The 20664-nt window shown below is 47.3% G+C and overlaps 1 protein-coding gene across 3 annotated transcripts in view; it reads left to right on the plus strand.

Annotated features, from left to right (window-relative positions):
• Positions 1-19786, plus strand: part of LOC124711365 (peptidoglycan-recognition protein SB2-like) — a 134999-nt gene extending 115213 nt beyond the window's left edge. The window contains exons 3-4 of one of the 3 annotated variants that reach the window (XM_047241405.1): positions 2911-3048; positions 18446-19786. In XM_047241405.1, the coding sequence (XP_047097361.1) occupies positions 2911-3048; positions 18446-18951 (644 nt within the window). In that variant the 3' untranslated portion in view covers positions 18952-19786. Of the gene's footprint in view, positions 1-2910; positions 3049-18443 lie in introns of all 3 variants that reach the window. The other 2 variants (XM_047241406.1, XM_047241407.1) reach the window with 2 other exon arrangements.
• Positions 19787-20664: the final 878 nt, after the last annotated feature.

Genomic DNA, 20664 nt, shown 5'->3' on the forward strand with positions numbered 1-20664 from the left:
TCCAGCTCGGGTGTGAGCTTCCTCGCGCCATCTCCAACTTCTTTCTTCAGCCACGCGACCGCGTCATCCAAGATGAAGCCCCAGTCCCGCGGCGTGAAGATCGGGTTGGAGTTTATGGTGTGGAGGTCCATCTTCGTGACGAATTCGAGCATAATTGCCCGATATCCGCCACGAAGCTCGAAAGGCCGGTGTGGAAGCGGTGGCTTCCGTTTCGCTTCTGCTTCCGCGAAAAGGTGCGGTTTTCTTCGTACCGCCCATCTCGCACCATGGTCGCGATCTTCTTCAGGAGCGCTGGGAGGTTGGTGACGTCCGGGAAGGGGATGGTTTCGGAGTACATCCCTCCCGCCTCTTGTTTGTCCTGCTGCTGCTGCTGCTGCTTCACCACATCCGGCGGCGGCGGCGGCGGCGGCGGGATGGACTGCACCAGGTCCATGGGCGTCTCCCCGGCCTCCTGTATTGCTACAGGTTCCGGGGCGACGTCCGTTTGCGTGTACACTTCCTCCCCAACTTGTCGTACCACCGTAGGGGTGGCAACGGGGCCGGGTGTCTTCTTCTGCGTCGTCCGGATTTCTTCCCGCAGCTCTTGCAGCTGCCGGTGGAGACCGACGTTCTCCTTCTGCATGGCCGCTCTCTCTCTCTGCCGCCATCGCGGCTTTGAGGGCGGCGACGGCGTCGTCGGTAGCGGCGTTGGGCGGGATTGCGGCCGCCCCGTTTTCCCCCTTGGGCGGGGGTGGCGGGACCGCTGCCTCTTCTTCATGTACCGCTTTCTTGGCAGTTGTTGGTGTCCGCTGCTTCAGGTATGCGCAGCTGCGTGCGTTTGCGGCGTGCGCGCCGCCACAGTCAACGCGACGTGCGGTGGGCTGTCCCAGTCGCGTGTATCGTGTGCCTTTGCACATTTCAGACACGCGACTCCGTCCCCACACATCCTGGCGACGCGTCCCATCTTCTGGCAGCGGTAGCACTGCCTCACGTGCTGCGGTCGGTTGCGCTTCTTCTTCTTGTTGCTGCCGCGGCCGTCTCCTGCCAGCGTGAGCAGAAGCTTTGCCACAGCAGCAAGTTTGCCTCCCTTTCCGCGTCCGGACATGGCGATGGGCTAGTCGCGTTGGCGTGCGCGAGCGACGGTACCAACGAAGTGACAATCGATCATCTGTAATCGAGAGAGACGGCACTAGCCAGAGATAGTTTTAAAGTCGAAAGCACGTGTTGAGCGGTGGCGCCATCTAAGCGCTCTACATAAGCGCGACCTCCAGCGCCTAGCAGCCAGTCGCCGACTCACCTCAGAAGATGTCGCCCGCAGTAGGCGACAAAACGTCAGGAAGGAGACGAAGTTTTATATATGGACCACGGCAATTCAGCCCGGAAGTTTTAATTAATGAAGACGCCGGCCGTGAAAGCTTACATGTACATGTACATCTACATCTACATCTATATCTACATCCATACTCCGCAAGCCACCTGGTGGTGTGTGGCGGAGGGTACCTTGAGTACCTCTATCGGTTCTCCCTTCTATTCCAGTCCCGTATTGTTCGTGGAAAGAAGGATTGTCGGTATGCCTCTGTGTGGGCTCTAATCTCTCTGATTTTATCCTCATGGTCTCTTCGCGAGATATACGTAGGAGGGAGCAATATACTGTTTGACTCCTCGGTGAAGGTATGTTCTCGAAACTTCAACAAAAGCCCGTACCGAGCTACTGAGCGTCTCTCTTGCAGACTCTTACACTGGAGTTTATCTATCATCTCCGTAACGCTTTCGCGATTACTAAATGATCCTGTAACGAAGCGCGCTACTCTCCGTTGGATCTTCTCTATCTCTTCTATCAACCCTATCTGGTACGGATCCCACACTGCTGAGCAGTATTCAAGCAGTGGGCGAACAAGCGTACTGTAACCTACTTCTTTTGTTTTCGGATCGCATTTCCTTTGTATTCTTCCAATGAATCTCAGTCTGGCATCTGCTTTACCAACGATCAACTTTATATGATCATTCCATTTTAAATCACTCCTAATGCGTACTCCCAGATAATATATGGAATTAACTGCTTCCAGTTGCTAACCTGCAATTTTGTAGCTAAATGATAAGGGATCTATCTTTCTATGTATTCGCAGCACATTACACTTGTCTACATTGAGATTCAATTGCCATTCCCTGCACCATGCGTCAATTCGCTGCAGATCCTCCTGCATTTCAGTACAATTTTCCATTGTTACAACCTCTCGATACACCACAGCATCATCTGCAAAAAGCCTCAGTGAACTTCCGATGTCATCCACCAGGTCATTTATGTATATTGCGAATAGCAATGGTCCTATGACTCTCCCCTGCGGCACACCTGAAATCACTCTTACTTCGGAAAACTTCGCTCCATTGAGAATGACATGCTGCGTTCTGTTATCTAGGAACTCTTCAATCCAATCACACAATTGGTCTGATAGTTCATATGCTCTTACTTTGTTCATTAAACGACTGTGGGGAACTGTATCGAACGCCTTGCGGAAGTCAAGAAACACTGCATCTACCTGAGAACCCGTGTCTATGGCCCTCTGAGTCTCGTGGACGAATAACGCGAGCTGGGTTTCACACGATCGTCTTTTGTGAAACCCATGGTGATTCTACAGAGTAGATTTCTAGTCTCCAGAAAAGTCGTTATACTGGAACATAATACGTGTTCCAAAATTCTACAACTGTTCGACGTTAGAGATATAGGTCTATAGTTCCGCACATCTGTTCGACGTCCCTTCTTGAAAACTGGGATGACCTGTGCCCTTTTCCAATCCTTTGGAACGCTACGCTGTTCATGTTATGACCTTCAAAGTATACTAAAGTGTTACTCTTTTCCTCAGTTTGCCGCCCGGTGGTTCGTTACTTTAGCGTGAGAGGTATAAGCGTCCTTTTTTTCCACTTGGTTTACAGATAAGAACGTGAGCCCCCCGCCAGCGACACGCCGGCCAAGTATTCTGAAGTCACACTACCTGGTGTTTGGGTTCCTCGCCTTCGGAGTGCTGGTGCTCATCGGGAGCCTGGTGTTCACCATATTGTCGAGTAAAGAAGGTGAGTGGCACACGCGTCTCTGTTCTTTACGTCTGCGCTCGGATTCCGTCACACAGCAGACTGACTGATAACTCTGAACACTTGCGCCAGTGACCCACAGGCTCTGCACACGAATCCGGTGGACGCGCCGCTGCGCCCTCTTCCACAGGAGCTCTTGTCCGCCCACGCACCAGACGGGTCATACACGATTTGATCGAAAGTATCTGGACACCTGTTACTGGATACCAATGTCCTTTCTTTGCCTTTGAGGCAGTAGCCGTGCGGTCTGAGGCGCCTTGGCACGGTTAGTGCGATTCCCTCCTTCGGAGTTTCGAGTCCTCCCTCGGGCATGGGCATCTGTGTTGTCCTTAGCGTAAGTTAGTTTAAGTTGGATTAAGTAGCGTGCAAGCCTAGGGACCGATGACCCCAGCAGTTAGGTCCCGTGGGTACTTACCACAAATTTCAATTTTCTTTCAAGGCAGGATGAACGGCGCTGCGGACGCTTTCGATGAAGCGGCCTAATGTCTGTGGGGGAATGGCAGCCGTTGTTCCTTAAGAGGCGGAACCGGACAAGGTAGTGGTGTTGGACGCTCGGATCTGGAGCGAAGGCGACGTTCTGACTCTTCCCAAACGTGTTCCATTGGGTTGAAGTCTGAATTCTGCGTAGGCCAATCCGTACGTTACTGTACACAAAAGACTGCCTCGCAGATGTTGCTTTAGGGCAAGGGTGCGTAGTCATGTTGATACCAACAGTCATCGTCTCCGAACTATTCCTCTGCTGCAGGCAGCACACAATGCTGTAAAATGTGTTCCTATCCGTCAGCACAATAAAGGGACCGCACCATAACTACGAAAACCACTTACTCCATACTTCACTGACGGTACCACACACGATGGCAGGCAACGTTTTCGAGGCTGTCGCCAAATCCAAACCCTTCCATCGCATTAACACAGGGTAAAGCGTCACTCATCACTCCAAATCACTCTTTTCCGGTCATCCTCTGTGCAGTGACGTTGCTTTTTGCAGCACCTCAGACGTCGTGAAGTATTCAAAAAAATTGTTCAAATAGCTCTAAGCACTATGGGGCTTAACATCTGAGGTCATCAGTCCCCTAGAATTTAGAACTACTTAAACCTAACTAATGACATCACACACATCCATGCCCGAGGCAGGATTCGAACCTGCGACCGTTGCAGCCGCGTGGTTCCGGACTGAAGCGCCTAGAACCGCTTGGCCACCGCGACCGGCTCGCCAAGTATTGCCTACAGAAATGTGTGATTTCCGTGGAGCCAGTCGAATATTCTACCCCATTCTCTTTAATTCCATACACATCAAAAAAAGTTTTGCATCAGCCCAGTTCCCAGAACTCCTGAAGATAGACGCTGAGTGTGGATTTTGAACCACAGACACAGTCTCTTTGACCGTTCAGAGATGTCACTAAACCCGCCCAAAGATGTAAACAACCACGCATGAGCAGCGCCAATTAGACGGACGGGATCCGACAGCCGATCAGTTCCAGTCATTCCACCAGGAAGGAGGTACACGGCTCATGTTGTCTGTAGTTCAACCATGCCTACACGGTCAGTACCGCGGTTCGATCGCGTCTGCATTATTACTTTGTGCCAGTAAGGCCTCTGAACAACGGAAGTGTCCGGCCGTCTCGAAGTGAACAAAAGAGATGTTCAGACACGGAGGAGATACAGAGAGACAGGAGCCCTCGATGACACGCCTCGCTCAGGCCGCCCAAGGGCTACTACTGCAGTGGATGACCGCTACCTACGAATTATGGGTCGGAGGAATCCTGACAGCGACGCCACCAATTTGAATAATGCTTTTCATGCATCTTTTCGTGTTACGACTCAAACTGTGCGCAATAGGCTGGATGATGCGCAGCTTCACTCCCGACGTCCATGGCGAGGTCCATCTTTGCAACTACGACACCATGCAGCGCGGTACAGATGGGCCCAACAACATGCCGAATGGACCACTCTGGATTGGCATCACGTTCTCTTCACCGATGAATGTCGCATATGCCTTCAACCAGACAATCGTCGGAGACGTGTTTGGAGGCAACTCTGTCAGGCTGAACGCCTTAGACACACCGCCCAGCGACTGCAGCAGGGTGGAGGTTCCCTGCTGTTTTGGGGTGGCATTGTGTGGGGCCGACGTACGCCGCTGGTGGTCATGGAAGGTGCCGTAACGGCTGCGTGATACGTGAATGCCATCCTCCTACCGACAGTGCAACCGTATCAGCAGCATGTTGGCGAGGCATTCATCTTCATGGACGACAATTCGTGCCCCCATCGTGCACATCTTGTGAATGGCTTCCTTCAGGATAATGACAACGCTCGACTAGAGTGGCCAGCATTTTCTCCAGACATGAACCCTATGGAGCATGCCTGGGATAGACTGAAAAGCACGCGACCCACCAACCACTCTGAGGAGTGGAACAATCTGGACGAACATTGCCTTGATGAACTTGCGGATAGTATGCCACGACGAACTCAAGCATACATCAGTGTAAGAGGACGTGCTACTGGGTATTAGAGGTACCGATGTGTTCAGCAATCTGGATCACCACCTCTGAAGGTCTCGCTGTATTGTCGCAGGACATGCAATATGTGGTTGTTACGAGCAATAAAAAGGGCGGAAATGATGTTTATGTTGATCTACATTACAATTTACAGTGCAGGTTCCGGAACTTTCGGAACGGAGGTGATGCAAAACTTTTTCTGATGTGTTTATAAGGATAGTCGTTGAGCTAGCTGGAATTTGGAAGTTCTTTCTGCAGATTCCGTGCGATTTTTTACGTCCACCCTGCTTAATGCTCGACGGTCGCTGTGCGTCAGTATATGAGGTCCGCCTGTTCTTGGCGTACCCATCGTTGTTCCTTCGCGCTTCCAGTTCAAAAGCACGTCATCAACACTTCAACACTCGATTTGGTGAGCTGTAGGTGGGCTGAAGTGACATGCAGTGACTGGGCCGGGGGTCGAAGTGACATCCCATCCTCCTGTTACTGCTTCTCTGCTGACAACACAATACTCCCCGCCCCGTGTTGTACCGTTGCGTCCGCCTCTCGTGAAATCTGCTGGTCCTGTCCACAATAAATTGGGATGTCTGGATGCGTTTAATCAGACAGCATACTCACCTCTTATTTGTACCTTTTATTTCGGGTTTCGAGTGATGTGACGAATCATTTCTGGTCACGGAATCGCACATAGCGTCGAGAAAGGCTCCAGCCTGTCAGGCAGTCTCTGACACACTCATCAATAGCCATTCGACACGCCCCCCCCCCCCCCCCCCCCCGATACCCTCCATTTCCATTCTCCTGCTGAGGTGTGTGATCAGCAATGTATATGTAATTTGCTTCTTTAGCTAGAAATCGGATTGTAGTTGACGATTCACACAAAAAGGGTAATCAGCTGTAGGTAAATGAAGCAGCCAACTAGTTGCAACACAAGGCGGTTTTGTTCAGCCTTTGACCATATTTTCGACAGGTGTGAACCCATTTTGTTCAGAAATACATATAACATTGGTAAAACATCAAATAATGAGGTGATCTGACATTTGTCCAGTGAAAATGCACTGTTAGTGCACACCATTGTACCCATTACTAAATATACTGGCCACTGTGATCAGGGCTTGTCAAGTAAGAATAATCAAAATCCAGAAGTGCAACTAATCAAACAAAACGTGAGATCATGTTATGAGATGCACCCTAACTCCATGTCAAACCTTTCTCAAAGGTTGAATAAAGCCACCTTTTGTTGCAAGTGGTTGTCTGCTTTGGATTCATTTACTGATCTCTAATCGTTGCTGAAGGGAACGGCCTTGCTGCAGTGGATACACTGGTTCCCGTGGGATCACCAAAGTTAAGCGCTGTTGGGCGTGGCCGGCACTGGGATGGGTGACTATCTGGGCCGCCATGCGCTGTTGCCATTTTTTAGGGTGCACTCAGCCTTGTGATGCCAATTGAGGAGCTGCTCGACCGAATAGTAGCGGCGTAGAAAACCATCATAACGACCGGGAAAGCGGTGTGCTGGCCACACGCCCCTCCTATCCGCATCCTCAGCTGAGGATGATTCGGCGGTCGGATGGTCCCGATGGGCCACTTGTGGCCTGAAGACGGAGTGAAATCGTCGCTGAAGTGCAGCGATGTTCTAAACATTGAGGTTCGGTTTTAAAACAAATAACTGACGAGATGCTGTCATACTACATTTTGTCTTATACACCATCACACCTACAAGCCAACGATGGACGCTGACTGATCAAATTCTCCCCTTCTCTGAGGAACCTTTGGAGACCATCACCACGTATCGCCGCGAAAATAAAAATAAATATCTCGCTTCTATAGTCTGTTTAAAACTACCTGATAGTTAACGTCTGCCACTTGCTGCCACGGTGTTGCCACATCGACCGCCGGCTGTCGCTGGGACTCAGGTAACACACAGACACGGCACGTCACTTCACAAGCACTGTTAACGTGTAAGGCAGAGCAATATTGGAGGTGACAGCCGCAAACTGTGCCGGAAGTCGAGATGCTCTGTCGACAGCCGATCTGAACTGCGGCAGAAGACGCGTATTGTAGCCCTGAATTTAAACTCCATATCCTAAGCTAACCACAACATCGTGATGTGTAGTGTAGCTGAGCATGCGGTGGTCAACGATCTGTGGAAGAACTAAAATCACGATCGCTTTGTCCACGGCTATTAAAGCAAGCTACTACGAGCAAACTCAAGGCAGAAAAAGTTCACTTTCAGCGCTAGAAGCAATTTCTCGCTCTCAACTGGTGATCGGAAACTATCCTCTCACTGGCTACACGAGCTGGCGCGTTGCCAAAAACGATAAGCAGTCGGCGTTGGCACTTTGTTGCATGTTATATACTACACAGGCAGATTCAGACGAAAAAAAGAATGGTAGGTAGGAAAATAAGAGTAAATATCAAAGTCAGTACGATGAAAATGACGTGGCAAACAATTAGAAATAAAAAATTACGTTTAAGCCAGTTGTTTGAATAAAAATTATAATCAAACTTTTTTTTCCTTTATTGTATTTCGATCCTTCCCCCCCCCCCCCTCCTACCCCAGAGATGGTGGGGGGGGGGGGGGCAGCAGCGTAATAGGCCGCTCTACAGCCTACAGAAAAAAAAACATAATGAGAATATAAAAAAACGATAAAAACAGGTGATAAAATGGTGCCCTTGTAAAAAAAACTGTAAAATGGTGGAGGTTGTGGAAGTTGAAATATAAAAACATGGCGTTGACGATGCAGACGAAGACACACAGTAACTAGACACGCACAATTGAAAAACACGGCGACAGTCTGGTGTCTGTTTGCACGAGATAAAAAAAAAAAAACACAACTAGTGATAGAATGGTGGCTGTTCGCGAGACTGACAGGGGACACACAACACTGAACGTTCACTTTAAACAGCACTACAGAGGCGACACGGCGGCAGAAGGGGGTGGCGGGAGAACCCGGACCGATGGGGGGGGGGGGGGTGCAAAAAGGGGGAAGGAGAGGTAACGAAAAAACGGGAGAGCCGATGGAGGGAGAGGACATTTAAGAAAGGGGGAGGGGGCAGGGCGAACGCGGGAAGGAATGGGGAAGGCAGTGGAGGGGAAAGAAAAAGGGCTCAGGGGAGAGAAGGGAGTCAGAGAGAGGGTAGGCGGGGAAGAAACAGGATGGAAGGGGTGAGAGGAAAAGGACAGAGGGAGGCAGGGAGGGGGAGGTGAGGGTCAGAGTTCGTAGGGGGGATAAACAGAGGCAGAGAGGGCGTCATCCAGGAAGGGTAGTTGATGGAAGCCACCTTGGGGGAGGAGATGAAGCATGTAGAGGTGGAGGGTAGGGGGGATATAATCAAACTCTTTGATCAGATTGATAGTAAAAAAAGCTGCCTGACATTTGACGAGATTCGAACGTACAATCCGTAGTGTGGTAGGCTTATTCGCTAACCATTGTAGTATGGTACAGCACTGTGTCAGGTTATTATACAGGGTGTATCAAAAAGAACCATCCGATTTTTAAAAAAAATCATAGCTATTATGTTATCTGAGATACGTGCATGAGCAACATACTGTTGGAAAGAGCAAACTCTCGAGTTTTACGAGGTTCTCGCTAGGTAGCAGCAGTGCGCGCCCACTTCAGTTCTAGTAAAAATGGTGTCGGGCCAACAGAAAGTGTTTTTTATTCTACGTTTTGCGCAGTGCGGGTCAGTAATAACTGTTCAGCGTGACTTTGGTACTAGGTATGGTGTGGGTCGTCCTGCACCACAGAGCATTAGACGATGACATCAACAATTCCGAGAAACAGGTAGTTTGTGTGAAGGCAAATCGCCGGGCCGTTTCCAGGTGTCTGACACAGACGTTGAACGCATCCGCCGTAGTTTCACAAGGAGTCCGCAGAAATCCGTTTGCCGTGCAGCTCGACAGCTCAGCATACCCCTGGCGTGTGTTGCGTCGACGTTCACACGTGAAACCGTAGAAACTTTAGCTACTGCAAGCTCTTCGTCAAGGTGAGAAACAACAACGTCTGGAGTTATGTAATTTCATTTTTAACTGAAGTTCAGTCTTGATCACAACACTTATGTATCAATAACATAGGTGACCGGTTTCGGTTATATTTATATAACCATCTTCAGACCCATGGCTTCCTCTGAGGACGGTAGGCGTAGCTCTCCTCAGCTGCTACGAATTCAACAGATCAGTTGACTTCGTAGCAGCTGAGGAGAGCTCCGCCTACCATCCTCCAAGGAAGCCACGGGTCTGAAGATGGTGATATAAATATAACCGAAACCGGTCACCTGTGTTATTGATACATAAGTGTTGTGATCAAGACTGAACTTCAGTTAAAATATAATACTCTATTGATCACTGTTTCCAAAAATTTTTACCAAAATTATGTAATTTCGTTCTTCGCAAGATGCGGAATGATAGCTTTATTGCATGCTTAGTATTCAGTGACGAGGCAACATTCCATTGAAATGGAAAAGTAACCGTTGTAATGTGAGAATATGGGGTTCGGAACATCCACATAAAGTTGTACGACATGAGAGGGGCTTTCCAAAATTTAATGTGTTTTGTGCAGTTTCGCGGGAAAAGGTGTATGGTCCATTTTTCTTTGCCGAGAATACTGTTACAGAAAGCACGTATCTCGATGTCTTTCAGAACTTTCTTTCCGCATAGTTGAACACTGATTCGAAGGACTTCATTTACCAAAAGGATGGGGCACCGTCACACTGTGATCTGGAAGTGCGGGAACTTTTAAATCAAACGATTACTGATGGATTGGTGTGTGCGTGTGTGGGGGGGGGGGGGGGTTATCATGTATGATAAAATACGAAATAGAAGTGCCAGACCCGCGATTCGGGATCCAAACACAAGAAGAAACTGAAAGTGAGCTGACCAACTGTTGTGGCAGTTTGGCAACGGCGAACGGTTCGGGCATGGGGTTGAGCGCTCTGATTGGAGGAAACCAGCTCGAATGCGTGAATTGTCAACTATCAAGTAACTTGAATCGCGCTACAGCGGCGCCCGGTTTGACGCTGAGTTACTCGACCCCCGGAAGGTATTCGACACAGTTCCGCGCTGTTCTTATCGTACGTAATTACAGCTTATGGACCATCTGACCAGCTTTGTGACACAACTCAAAGCATCCTAGCAGACGGAACTCTACCTGTCATCCGTACCGAATCGAAATCTTTAGTTGTTAAAGCAGTTTCTGCAGTTCCCCTATAGTTTTGTAGGGCAGTTACTGATAATTATACTTATAAATCATGTGGTGTATGCATCGGAAGCTGCGCTAGGCGATTCGAAAATTGTCATTAGCCGTACTGAGAGATTCGATATCGTGACACTGTTGTAATAAACATTTCATGTACGTACCGTAACCAGTCACAATGTTTAAAAATTATTATTATGCTACTAATTTATTGTCGACGCGTTCAGAGCCACTACATCTGATATTCGGATATCACAGCAGACAAATCACTGAAATATTAATTACACTACGACAACAGTCCTTTAGATTATCGATTGATTGTTAAGTTCCAGGTTCTTTATTAGGTCCACATTCGATTCCATACATAGCGCCTAGAACCGCTGGGTCACCGCGGCCGGCGGACTTAACCACCAGTGACTTTTATCTGTGGGGTAGTCTAAACGGAGAAGTGTACGCAAATAACCCATAACTTTAGAAGACGTCAAGGACAACATTCGTAATGAAGTTCGGAGAACTGACGCAGCACAGTTGCGCGAAGTGTATATTAACACGTCAGCGTGAGTGCAAAGGTGCACTAAAGCACAAGGAGGTCATTTTCAGCACCTAATATAATGTAATGTAAAAGACAAGATCAATTCATTAAATGTAGACCTCTGTGTCAGCTTATTAGTTATTTCTTTATTATCTAATTATTATTAGGTTCTGCACAAGCTCGTAGTGTTTTTGTTTCGCATGTTGGTATTCCGGTTACTGTGGGTTTATTTATCTACTATCATTTTTTATTTGTAGTTCAGCGTTCCTCTTTGAGTTTACATATTTTTTGTTATTTGGAGATAGTGAGTGGAGCTGTGGACGCTAGAAAATGGAGTGCCAAGCAGAGAAACTTCGCCATTTCCGACGTATTCTTCTGTTTGAGTTCAGCAGAGGAGTGACAGCAGCGAAAGCAGCCAAAAACATTTGCGCCGTGAATGGGGATAATTGCACGGCAAGAAAATGGTTGTTTCGTTTTAGGGAGGATCGTTTTGACATTAGTGACTCTCCACATTCAGGAAGACCTTCGGGGTCTGAAGAGCCATTAAAAGCATTAACGTCAGCGTACTCGAGACGTGTCAAATGCGGTGAACTGTGATCATTCCGCCATCGTGGCACATTTGCATACAATGTGGAAGCTTCAAAAAATCGAGTGTATGGGTACCACATGGTCTAAGTGAGATTCACAGAAATCAGCTAGTGGCCATATGTACATCTCTACTTGCTCGTCATGAATTGGCTGTTGATCAACAACGAGGTTTCCTATCCTGTGTGGTTTCTTACATAAGGAAAAGAAAGGAATGGTTGAGCCCGAACAAAGCACAACTCTCCATAAAAAGACTTGCCCGCTTCCACGAAAGATAATGTTATGCATGGTAACGTTCTTTTAAAGGAATATTTTGCTAATGAATATGCAATGCATAATGTTTGTCTTACGCAAATTTACTGTGTGATGTGTTGTTCAGCAAATGGTGTGCTTAATCAGTTTTAATGTAATCCAAAAAACAACTTAACCTGGAAAACCAGTATGCAATCTGTTGCTACTGCCTTTGTCCTGCATCATGCGCAGGGTCGGCAGGGTTAAGTGCGGATCTGGCATGGTTAATTTTAAGGGGTGGCCGGATACCCTTCCTGCCGTCACCCCGTACCCCCCGGGACAGAATTAGTGTACCCCAGCTGTCCGCGTCTAGTGTAAATCGTGAGATAGTGTTTCAAATGTCTGTGAGCCGTGTAACTGAGGCGGGACGTCGGGACCATCCCGGTATTCACCTAGGGGGATGTGGAAAATTGCCTAAAAACCACATCCAGGCTGGCTGGCACACCGGCCCTCGTCGTTAATCCGCCGGGCGGATTCGATCTGGGGCCAGTGCGCCTACCCGAGTCCAGGAAGCAGCGCTTAGCGCTCTCGGCTAACCTTGCGGGTAAAAAAAAAAAAAAAAAAAAAAAAAAAAAAAAAAAAAAAAAAAAGGGTATGCAATGCCTATAATGAAATCAATCCCTCTGAAATTTACACTATCTCGTGAGCACCGAGTTCCATGGCCCTGTGCAATAAACTGATACAATTCCCTACGCAAATAAATAATGACATAAATTTTCCTTAGCTCTAGAGTCGCAACGGCTGTAATCTTGGTGTTCTGTTCTCTCCACAGTACGCATAGAAAATGTTTAATCTTGGCTCAGAGAAGTACAATGCCGGCCGTAAAATAGTAGATTGGTTGATAAATGAATAACCTTGCAAATGTTCTGCGAAAATACCGGATATTGGCTCAGCGCTGTGCAAGTCAACCCACATTGAAGCTGTTACAGACAGTAATACTTTTCTGATTCTGGCACATTAATATTTTTCTGACTCTGATTGAAAAATGATTTCTTTAAAAAACTTATTCATTTGGCTCAAATAGACACGACATACAAGAGGATGAGGTACTGATAAGGGAATATCCTAGGACCAAATACTTCAGCTTGAAAATTGTATTCAAAATAAAGTTTGTCCTCCACAAAATCTGATATGAAACATTTTACATTAAATTCAAAATCAGTGAACTTCTCAACTGTTCTACAATATTCACTTACTGTCGTAATTAAAGACACTTGGATTGTTACATGACAAAAAGTCTGACATCGTTGGACAAAACAGATTCCAAAATTTAACTTCTCTGTATCAGAATTAGAAAACACACAAAGTATTACAAATAGGCTATACCTAATCAACCTACACATTAAATCTGATTGAAAATATTTGGTTCCTACATTCAAGGGCCAGTACTTAAACATTCAGCGAAATCCACAAATTGTGTTGCTGCATACTTAAAACTTACGTACGTACTTATAGTGGCCACACAAACCGCAGCCTGTCCTTAGCCTCACTCAGTCCAGCCCTCCACACTTTCCTGTCGTCTGCATCTTCATCTCCCAGGCAAAGTACCTGCATGTCTCCCATGGTATTATCCTTCCATCTCATTCTTGGTTGTCCCAGTGGTCTCTTTCCTTCAGCTTCTCCACCCATTATAGCCTTTATTACCGTGTTCTCCCCTCTCCTCGTCACAAGTCCGTATCATATTAGTCTCTTAATTTTCACACTCGCTACGACGTCAGGCAGTGTGTATAAATGTCTGAGTTCTCTGTTTTTCCTTATTCTCCACTGTTGATTTTCTTTCACTGGTCCATATGTTTTTCTCAGTACTTGATTTTTCAAAAGTGATGAGTTTTTTTCTCTGTTTTCTTTGTCAGGGTCCGTGTCCCACTTGCATAGCACACTGTTGGCTTGACGATGGTCTGATATATTCATATTTTTGCCTGCTTATATAGTAATTGAATTCTTGTTACCATCTCTTGATCTAAAGGTTTTGCTGGTTGATGTTGACACCGAGGTACGTGAATGTGTCTGTCCTCTGTATTGTTAGATTTCCGATTTTTAGATGGTTTCGTTCTGAATGAGCTACTACCATGAACTGTGTTTTACTTTCATTTATACTTAGGCCTACTTTCTTAGCTTCTTCCATTAGCACAGTCGCCATTTTCTCCAGGTTGTCCATGTTCTTTCCTATCAGCACAATACTTAAAACTAAATATACAAAATTTCATTACCTTACAAATTTGTTCCAGTTGCTTTACATTTGATTTACAGTATCAATTCATTACTCTTCTCTAATTGCCATGGACAATGGCGAATATTGTTAATGATCTGTATCACTTGAGTTCTTGATGATCTTACAGCCTTACAAACTATTGATACACTTTTATAGAAGTAACTATGACCTAACATTTACGGGCTCTGTGTGAGCATAAACAATACCATTCATCACTTCATTTTATAAAAACTGTATTATGCTGCGTCCATAGGCCAACAGCTAAATTCTCACAGCTAGCCACTAGCTTTAAGCCTTACATCCTACAGTTAACAGAGTGCTACGGCAACCGCTGCTGCGCTCCGCGGTCCCCTACTTACAATCGATTCTGCCACTCAGGCAACATCTTTGGTTCAGTGGTGTCAAAAATACGTCTTCTACATATGACAATCGTTTTTTGTCATTTTTCATGAATTATATTACAAAATCGGGTTCCACGCACAAGTGGAACTCTCACAGCATCTGGTCGAACAGCGTGTGCTACGAATTGGTTCCCCTAGGTGTAACCATCACTGCTGAGATCTACTGGAAACAACTGCGACGTCTCGCAGACGCATTCGGAGAACAGCGGCCAGGAAGACTGCTTGAAGTGACGCCACTCCACGGTAACGCCCGCCCACTTTCTGCTAGACTGACAAAAAACTCCGTACAAGAGTTGTTTTGGGAAGTCATCCCGCACCAACCTTATTCACTTGATCTTGCGTCCTCAGATTTTCACCTTTTCCGCTCTCTGTCGAACAACTTTCAAGGAACTTGCTATCCTGATGAAAATCTGCCTCGAACATGGCTCTTCGCCTCAAAACCACGTGTTTTCCAAAACCGCGGAATCGAAAAGTTACCCAGCATTGGCAGGCTGTTGTAAGTAGTAAAGTCTCCGTTATGTATATCAGTTGTGTTTATGGAAAAGCGCTAAGAAAAAAATGTTCAAATGTGTGTGAAATCTTATGGGACTTAACTGCTAAGGTCATCAGTCCCTAAGCTTACCCACTACTTAACCTAAATTATCCTAAGGACAAACACACACACCCATGCCCGAGGGAGGTCTCGAACCTCCCCCGGGACCAGCCGCACAGTCCAGGACTGCAGCGCCCAAGACCGCTCGGCTAATCCCGCACGGCTATTGTTATCTGTTTTTATGTATACATGTCAGAAGATGTTTAGATTTTGGCATGTGCTAAAGCATAGTGTAAATGATACGTTATTTTTACCGTTTCTCCTAAGATAATGTTCATGTCAATAATAATAATGTCCATGTCTGGGGACTTTGGTGGCCAGCGGAAGTGTTTAAACTAAGAAGAGTGTTCCTGGACGCACTCTGTAGTATTTCTCGACATGTGGGGGTCCCATTGTCCTGATGGAATAGCCCAAGTCCGTCGAAATGCAAAATAGACATGAATGGATCATGGTGATCAGAAACAATAGTAACGTACGAGTCAGCTGTCAGAGCCGTATCTAGACGTACCAGGGGTCCCATATCACTGCAGCTGCACACGCCACACACCATTGCAGAGCCTCCACCAGGTTGAACAGTGCCCTGCTGACATGCAGGGTCCATGGATTCATGAGGTTGTCTCCATACCCGTACACGTCCACCCGCTCGATACAATTTGAAACGAGACTCATACGACCAGGCAACATGTTTCCAGTCATCAACAGTCTAGTGTCGGTGTTGATAGGCCCACACGAGGCGAAAGCTTTATGTCAACCAATCATGAAGGGTAGACAAGGGGGTCTCCGAAAGCCCATAGCGATGATGTTTCGTTGAATGGTTCGCAAGCTACCACTTATTGACGGCCCTGCGTTGAAATCTGCCGCAATTTGCGGAAGGGTTGCACTTCTGTCACGTTGAAAGATTCTCTTCAATCGTCGTCGGTCACGTTGTTGCAGCATCTTTTTCCGGCCGCAGCCATGACAGACATTTGATGCTTACCGGATTCGTGATATTCTCCACGTCATCGCTACCTCGGAGATGCTGTGTCCCATCGCTCGTACGTCGACTGTAACACCACATTCAAACTCACTTAAATCTTGACAACCTGCCATTACACCATCTGTAGCCGACCTAACAACTGCGCCAGAGACTTGTTGTCGTATAGGCGTTGCCGACCGCAGCGCATTAATCTGCCTGTTTACATACACTACTGGCCATTAAAAGTGCTTCACCACGAAGATGACGTGCTACAGACGCGAAATTTAATCGACAGGAAGAAGATGCTGTGATATGCAAATGATTAGCTTTTCAGAGCATTCACACAAGGTTGCCACCAGTGGCGACACCTACAACGTGCTGACATGAGAAAAGTTTCTAACCGATTTCTCATACACAAACAGCAGTTGACCGGCGTTGCCTGGTGAAACGTTTAGTGATGCCTCGTGTAAGGAGGAGAAATGCGTACCACCACGTTTTCGACTTTGATAAAGGTCGGATTGTAGCCTATCGCGATTGCGGTTTATCGTATCGCGACGTTGCTGCTCGCGTTGGTCGAGATCCAATGACTGTTAGCAGAATATGGAATCGGTGGGTTCAGGAGGGTAATACCGAACGCTGTGCTGGATTCCAACGGCCTCGTATCACTAGCAGTCGAGATGATAGGCATCTTATCCGCACGGCTGTAATGGATCGTGCAGCCACGTCTCGATCCCTGAGTCAACAGATGGGGACGCTTGCAAGACGACAACCATGTGGACGAACAGTTCGACGACGTTTGCAGCAGCACGGACTATCAGCTCGGAGACCATGGCTGCGGTTAGCCTTGACGTTGCATCACAGAGAGGAGCACCTGCGATAGTGTACTGAACGACGAATGGCAAAAGGTCATTTTTTCGGATGAATCCAGGTTCTGTTTACAGCATCACGATGGTCGCATCCGTGTTTGGTGACATCGCGGTGAACGCACATTGGAAGCGTGTATTCGTCATCGCCATACTGGCGTATCACCCGGCGTGATGGTATGGGGTGCTATTGGTTACACGTCTCGGTCACCTCTTGTTCGCATTGACGGCACTTTGAATAGTGGACGTTACATTTCAGATGTGTTTCGACCCGTGGCTCTACCCTTCATTCGATCCCTGCGAAACCCTACATTTCAAATGGTTCGAATGGCTCTGAGCACTATGGGACTTAACATCTTAGGTCATCAGTCCCCTAAAACTTAGAACTACTTAAACCTAACTAACCTAAGGACATCACACAACACCCAGTCATCACGAGGCAGAAAAAATCCCTGACCTCGCCGGGAACCCGGGCGCGGGAAGTGAGAACGCTACCGCACGACCACGAACTGCGGAGCTACAAAACACACAAAGTGTTACAAATCGGGCATACCTAATGAACCTACACATTAAATTTGATGAAAAATACTTGGTTCCTACATTGAAGGGTGAGTACTTTAAAATTCAGCCAAATGCACAAATTGCGTTGCTGCATACTTAAAACTAAATACACAAAATTTCATTACGTTACAAATTTGTTCCAGTTGCTTTACCTTTGAGTTTCAGTATCAATTCATTACTCTTCTCTAATTGCCATGCACAATGGTGAATATTGTTAACGATCAGTATCACTTAAATTGTTGATAATCTTACAGAATTATAAATTAATGATACATTTTGGTAGAAATAACTACGATCTAGCATTTACGAGCTCTGTGTGAGCATAAACAATCCCATTCTTGTAGGATCTTTTTCCAGCCTCAGCGATGTCGGAGATTTGATGTTTCAGCGGATTGCTGATATTCACGGTACACTCGTGAAATGGTCATACGGGACAATCTTCAATTCATCGCGATTTCGGAGATGCTGTGTCCCATCGCCCGTACGCCGACTGTAACAGCACGTCGAAACTCACTCAAATATTGATAATCCGCCACTGTAGCAGCAGTAACGGATCTAACAACTGCACCAGACACTTGTTGTCGTATAAAGGTGTTGCTGGCCGCAGCGCCGTATTCTGCCTCTTTACGTATCGTCTCCAATTTGTTTGGCGATTCAGTGTAATATGCGCTGATGTAGGATGGATGTGTTTCGTTTGTCCCTGCAGCCGCTCCCCACCCCGCCGAGGAGTGGAGCGTGGTGCCGCGCAGCGAGTGGGGCGCCAGGCCGAGCAGCCGCGTGGTCCCGGTGAGGGCGCCCGCCCAGTACGTCGTGGTGGGCCACGCAGGGACGGCGCGCTGCGCGGCGCGCCCGGACTGCCTGCCGCTGGTCCGGGAGCTGCAGGCGCTGCACCTGGGGCGCGGCTACTCCGACGTGGCGTACAACTTCCTGGTGGGCGGCGACGGCACCGTCTACGAGGGCCGCGGCTGGCGCGTCGAGAGCCCGCTGGCGCCCGCCGGGCTGCGGCCCAGCCTCTCCCTGGGGCTGCTCGGCGCCGCCTCCAGCCCGCCGCCCCCCGCCGCCCAGCTGGCCGCCGCCCGCAGGCTCATCCGCGTGGGCGTCGACACCGGCTACGTCGCCGCCAACTACACCCTGCTGGCCGAGTCCCTCACGGACGGCGACGAGCTGGTCCGGGAGCTGAGAACGTGGCCCCACTGGCCCGCGGGCTCTTAGCGCTGCACCGACGCTGCCGCGGCTGAGTAAACCGCGAATCTCACATGAAGCGCGACGTTTCGGATCTCCAGATACGTCTGCTCTGACTCGGCGTAGACCGCAACGTCTTAACGAGGAAGACTGCATTTTCTTATGCTGACAAATTAGAAGGAGCCATCTGGTTTCCTCGGTAAAAGTTTTCTAAAGCCAAGATCGCTCAAATATTTCCTTGTTTACAAACAACAGGTTTCGGCAAATTTTCCTGTCATCTTCAGGTCTTCGAAAATGTATGTTATAAAATGTATTCATTTTGAGTTGGACCTCACACCAAGTTGTCACGTAGATAAAATGTAGCACATCATTTAAAGGTTTTCGTAAATAAAACATTTAATATCGCGAAACACTTTGAGGACATGTTCGTGTAAGTAGCACGTACAGATGATTGTTACGTCATAAAAAAACAGACTACAAAATAAAATCAGAGCAGCACATCTATTAACGTTAGCTGGACATGTTCTAATCGCTGAAGATCTTCAATCGTTGAGGATCTTCGAACACTGAAGATCATCAACGATTAGAATATGTCCAGCGAACGTTATCACATGTGCTACTGGGCATTTTGTTGTGTACTTTTTATGACGTAACAATCATCTATGAGCGCTATATACAGGGTGAGTCGCGTAAGACGTAACACCCCCATTATTCAGGGGGCGATTGCACATATAGACAAGTGGTGTTCGGCGAATCATAGCCGACTACACGGCACATACTTCGGTACATGCACAATAATCACATCGTTTATATTGACCGAGATAATGAGGCAAGTACATGTTTTTTAAATGGGACGCTATACTTCTTTTACCATCATTCGAACGCTCTGGAAAAGACGCGTATAGTGATGTAACGCATATTGCTATTGTGATTCAAACTTCGCTTGAAAGACGCTGGGAAATATTGTACGGTCGGAATCGGCTGCAGACTGTAAATACGCCTCGCGCGACCCACAGGCCGAGTTGCCGTGCTCTATGCAGCATGCACGGCCTAAGCTACGAAGGTAAATCCTCATCCGGCCCCTTTTAATCGAAGTTTGAATCACAATAGCAACATGCGTTACATCAGTATACGCGTCTTTTCCAGAGCGTTCGAATGATGGTAAAAAAAAGTACAGCGTCCCATTTAAAAAACTTGTACTTGCCTCATTATCTCGGTCAATATAAACGTTCTGATTATTGTGCGTATACCAACGCATGTGCCCCATACTCCGCTATGATTCGCCGTAAACCGCATGCTGATACGTGCAATCGCCCCCGGAATAAAGGGGGTGTTACGTCTTACGCGACTCACCATGTATATGGATATGGCCACGTGCACAAAGCGCTTCATGATTTTAAATGTTTTATATATGACAAACCTTTATGTAATGTACTACATTTTATCTACATGACAACTTGGCTTGAGGTCCAATTCAAAATAAACGCGTTTTATGACACAAATTTTTAAAGATCTGAAGGTGACAGCAAAGTCTGGCGAAACCGGTTGTTTGTAAAGAAAGGACTATTAATCCGCTCTTGGGTTTAGAAAGTTTTTAACGAGGAAGATGGCATCAGGAATCGGTCCGGTACGTTCGTGGCTGCAAGGGCGGCATCTTATACGTTGCTAAACAATTAGCTCTACAACAGGATACATGAAACTTATTCTGGCGTGCCTTAAATCCGAAAATCACTGTGCGTTCGT

Source organism: Schistocerca piceifrons, chromosome 8, assembly GCF_021461385.2.
Source record: "Schistocerca piceifrons isolate TAMUIC-IGC-003096 chromosome 8, iqSchPice1.1, whole genome shotgun sequence".
Taxonomy (NCBI): Eukaryota; Metazoa; Arthropoda; class Insecta; order Orthoptera; family Acrididae; genus Schistocerca; species Schistocerca piceifrons.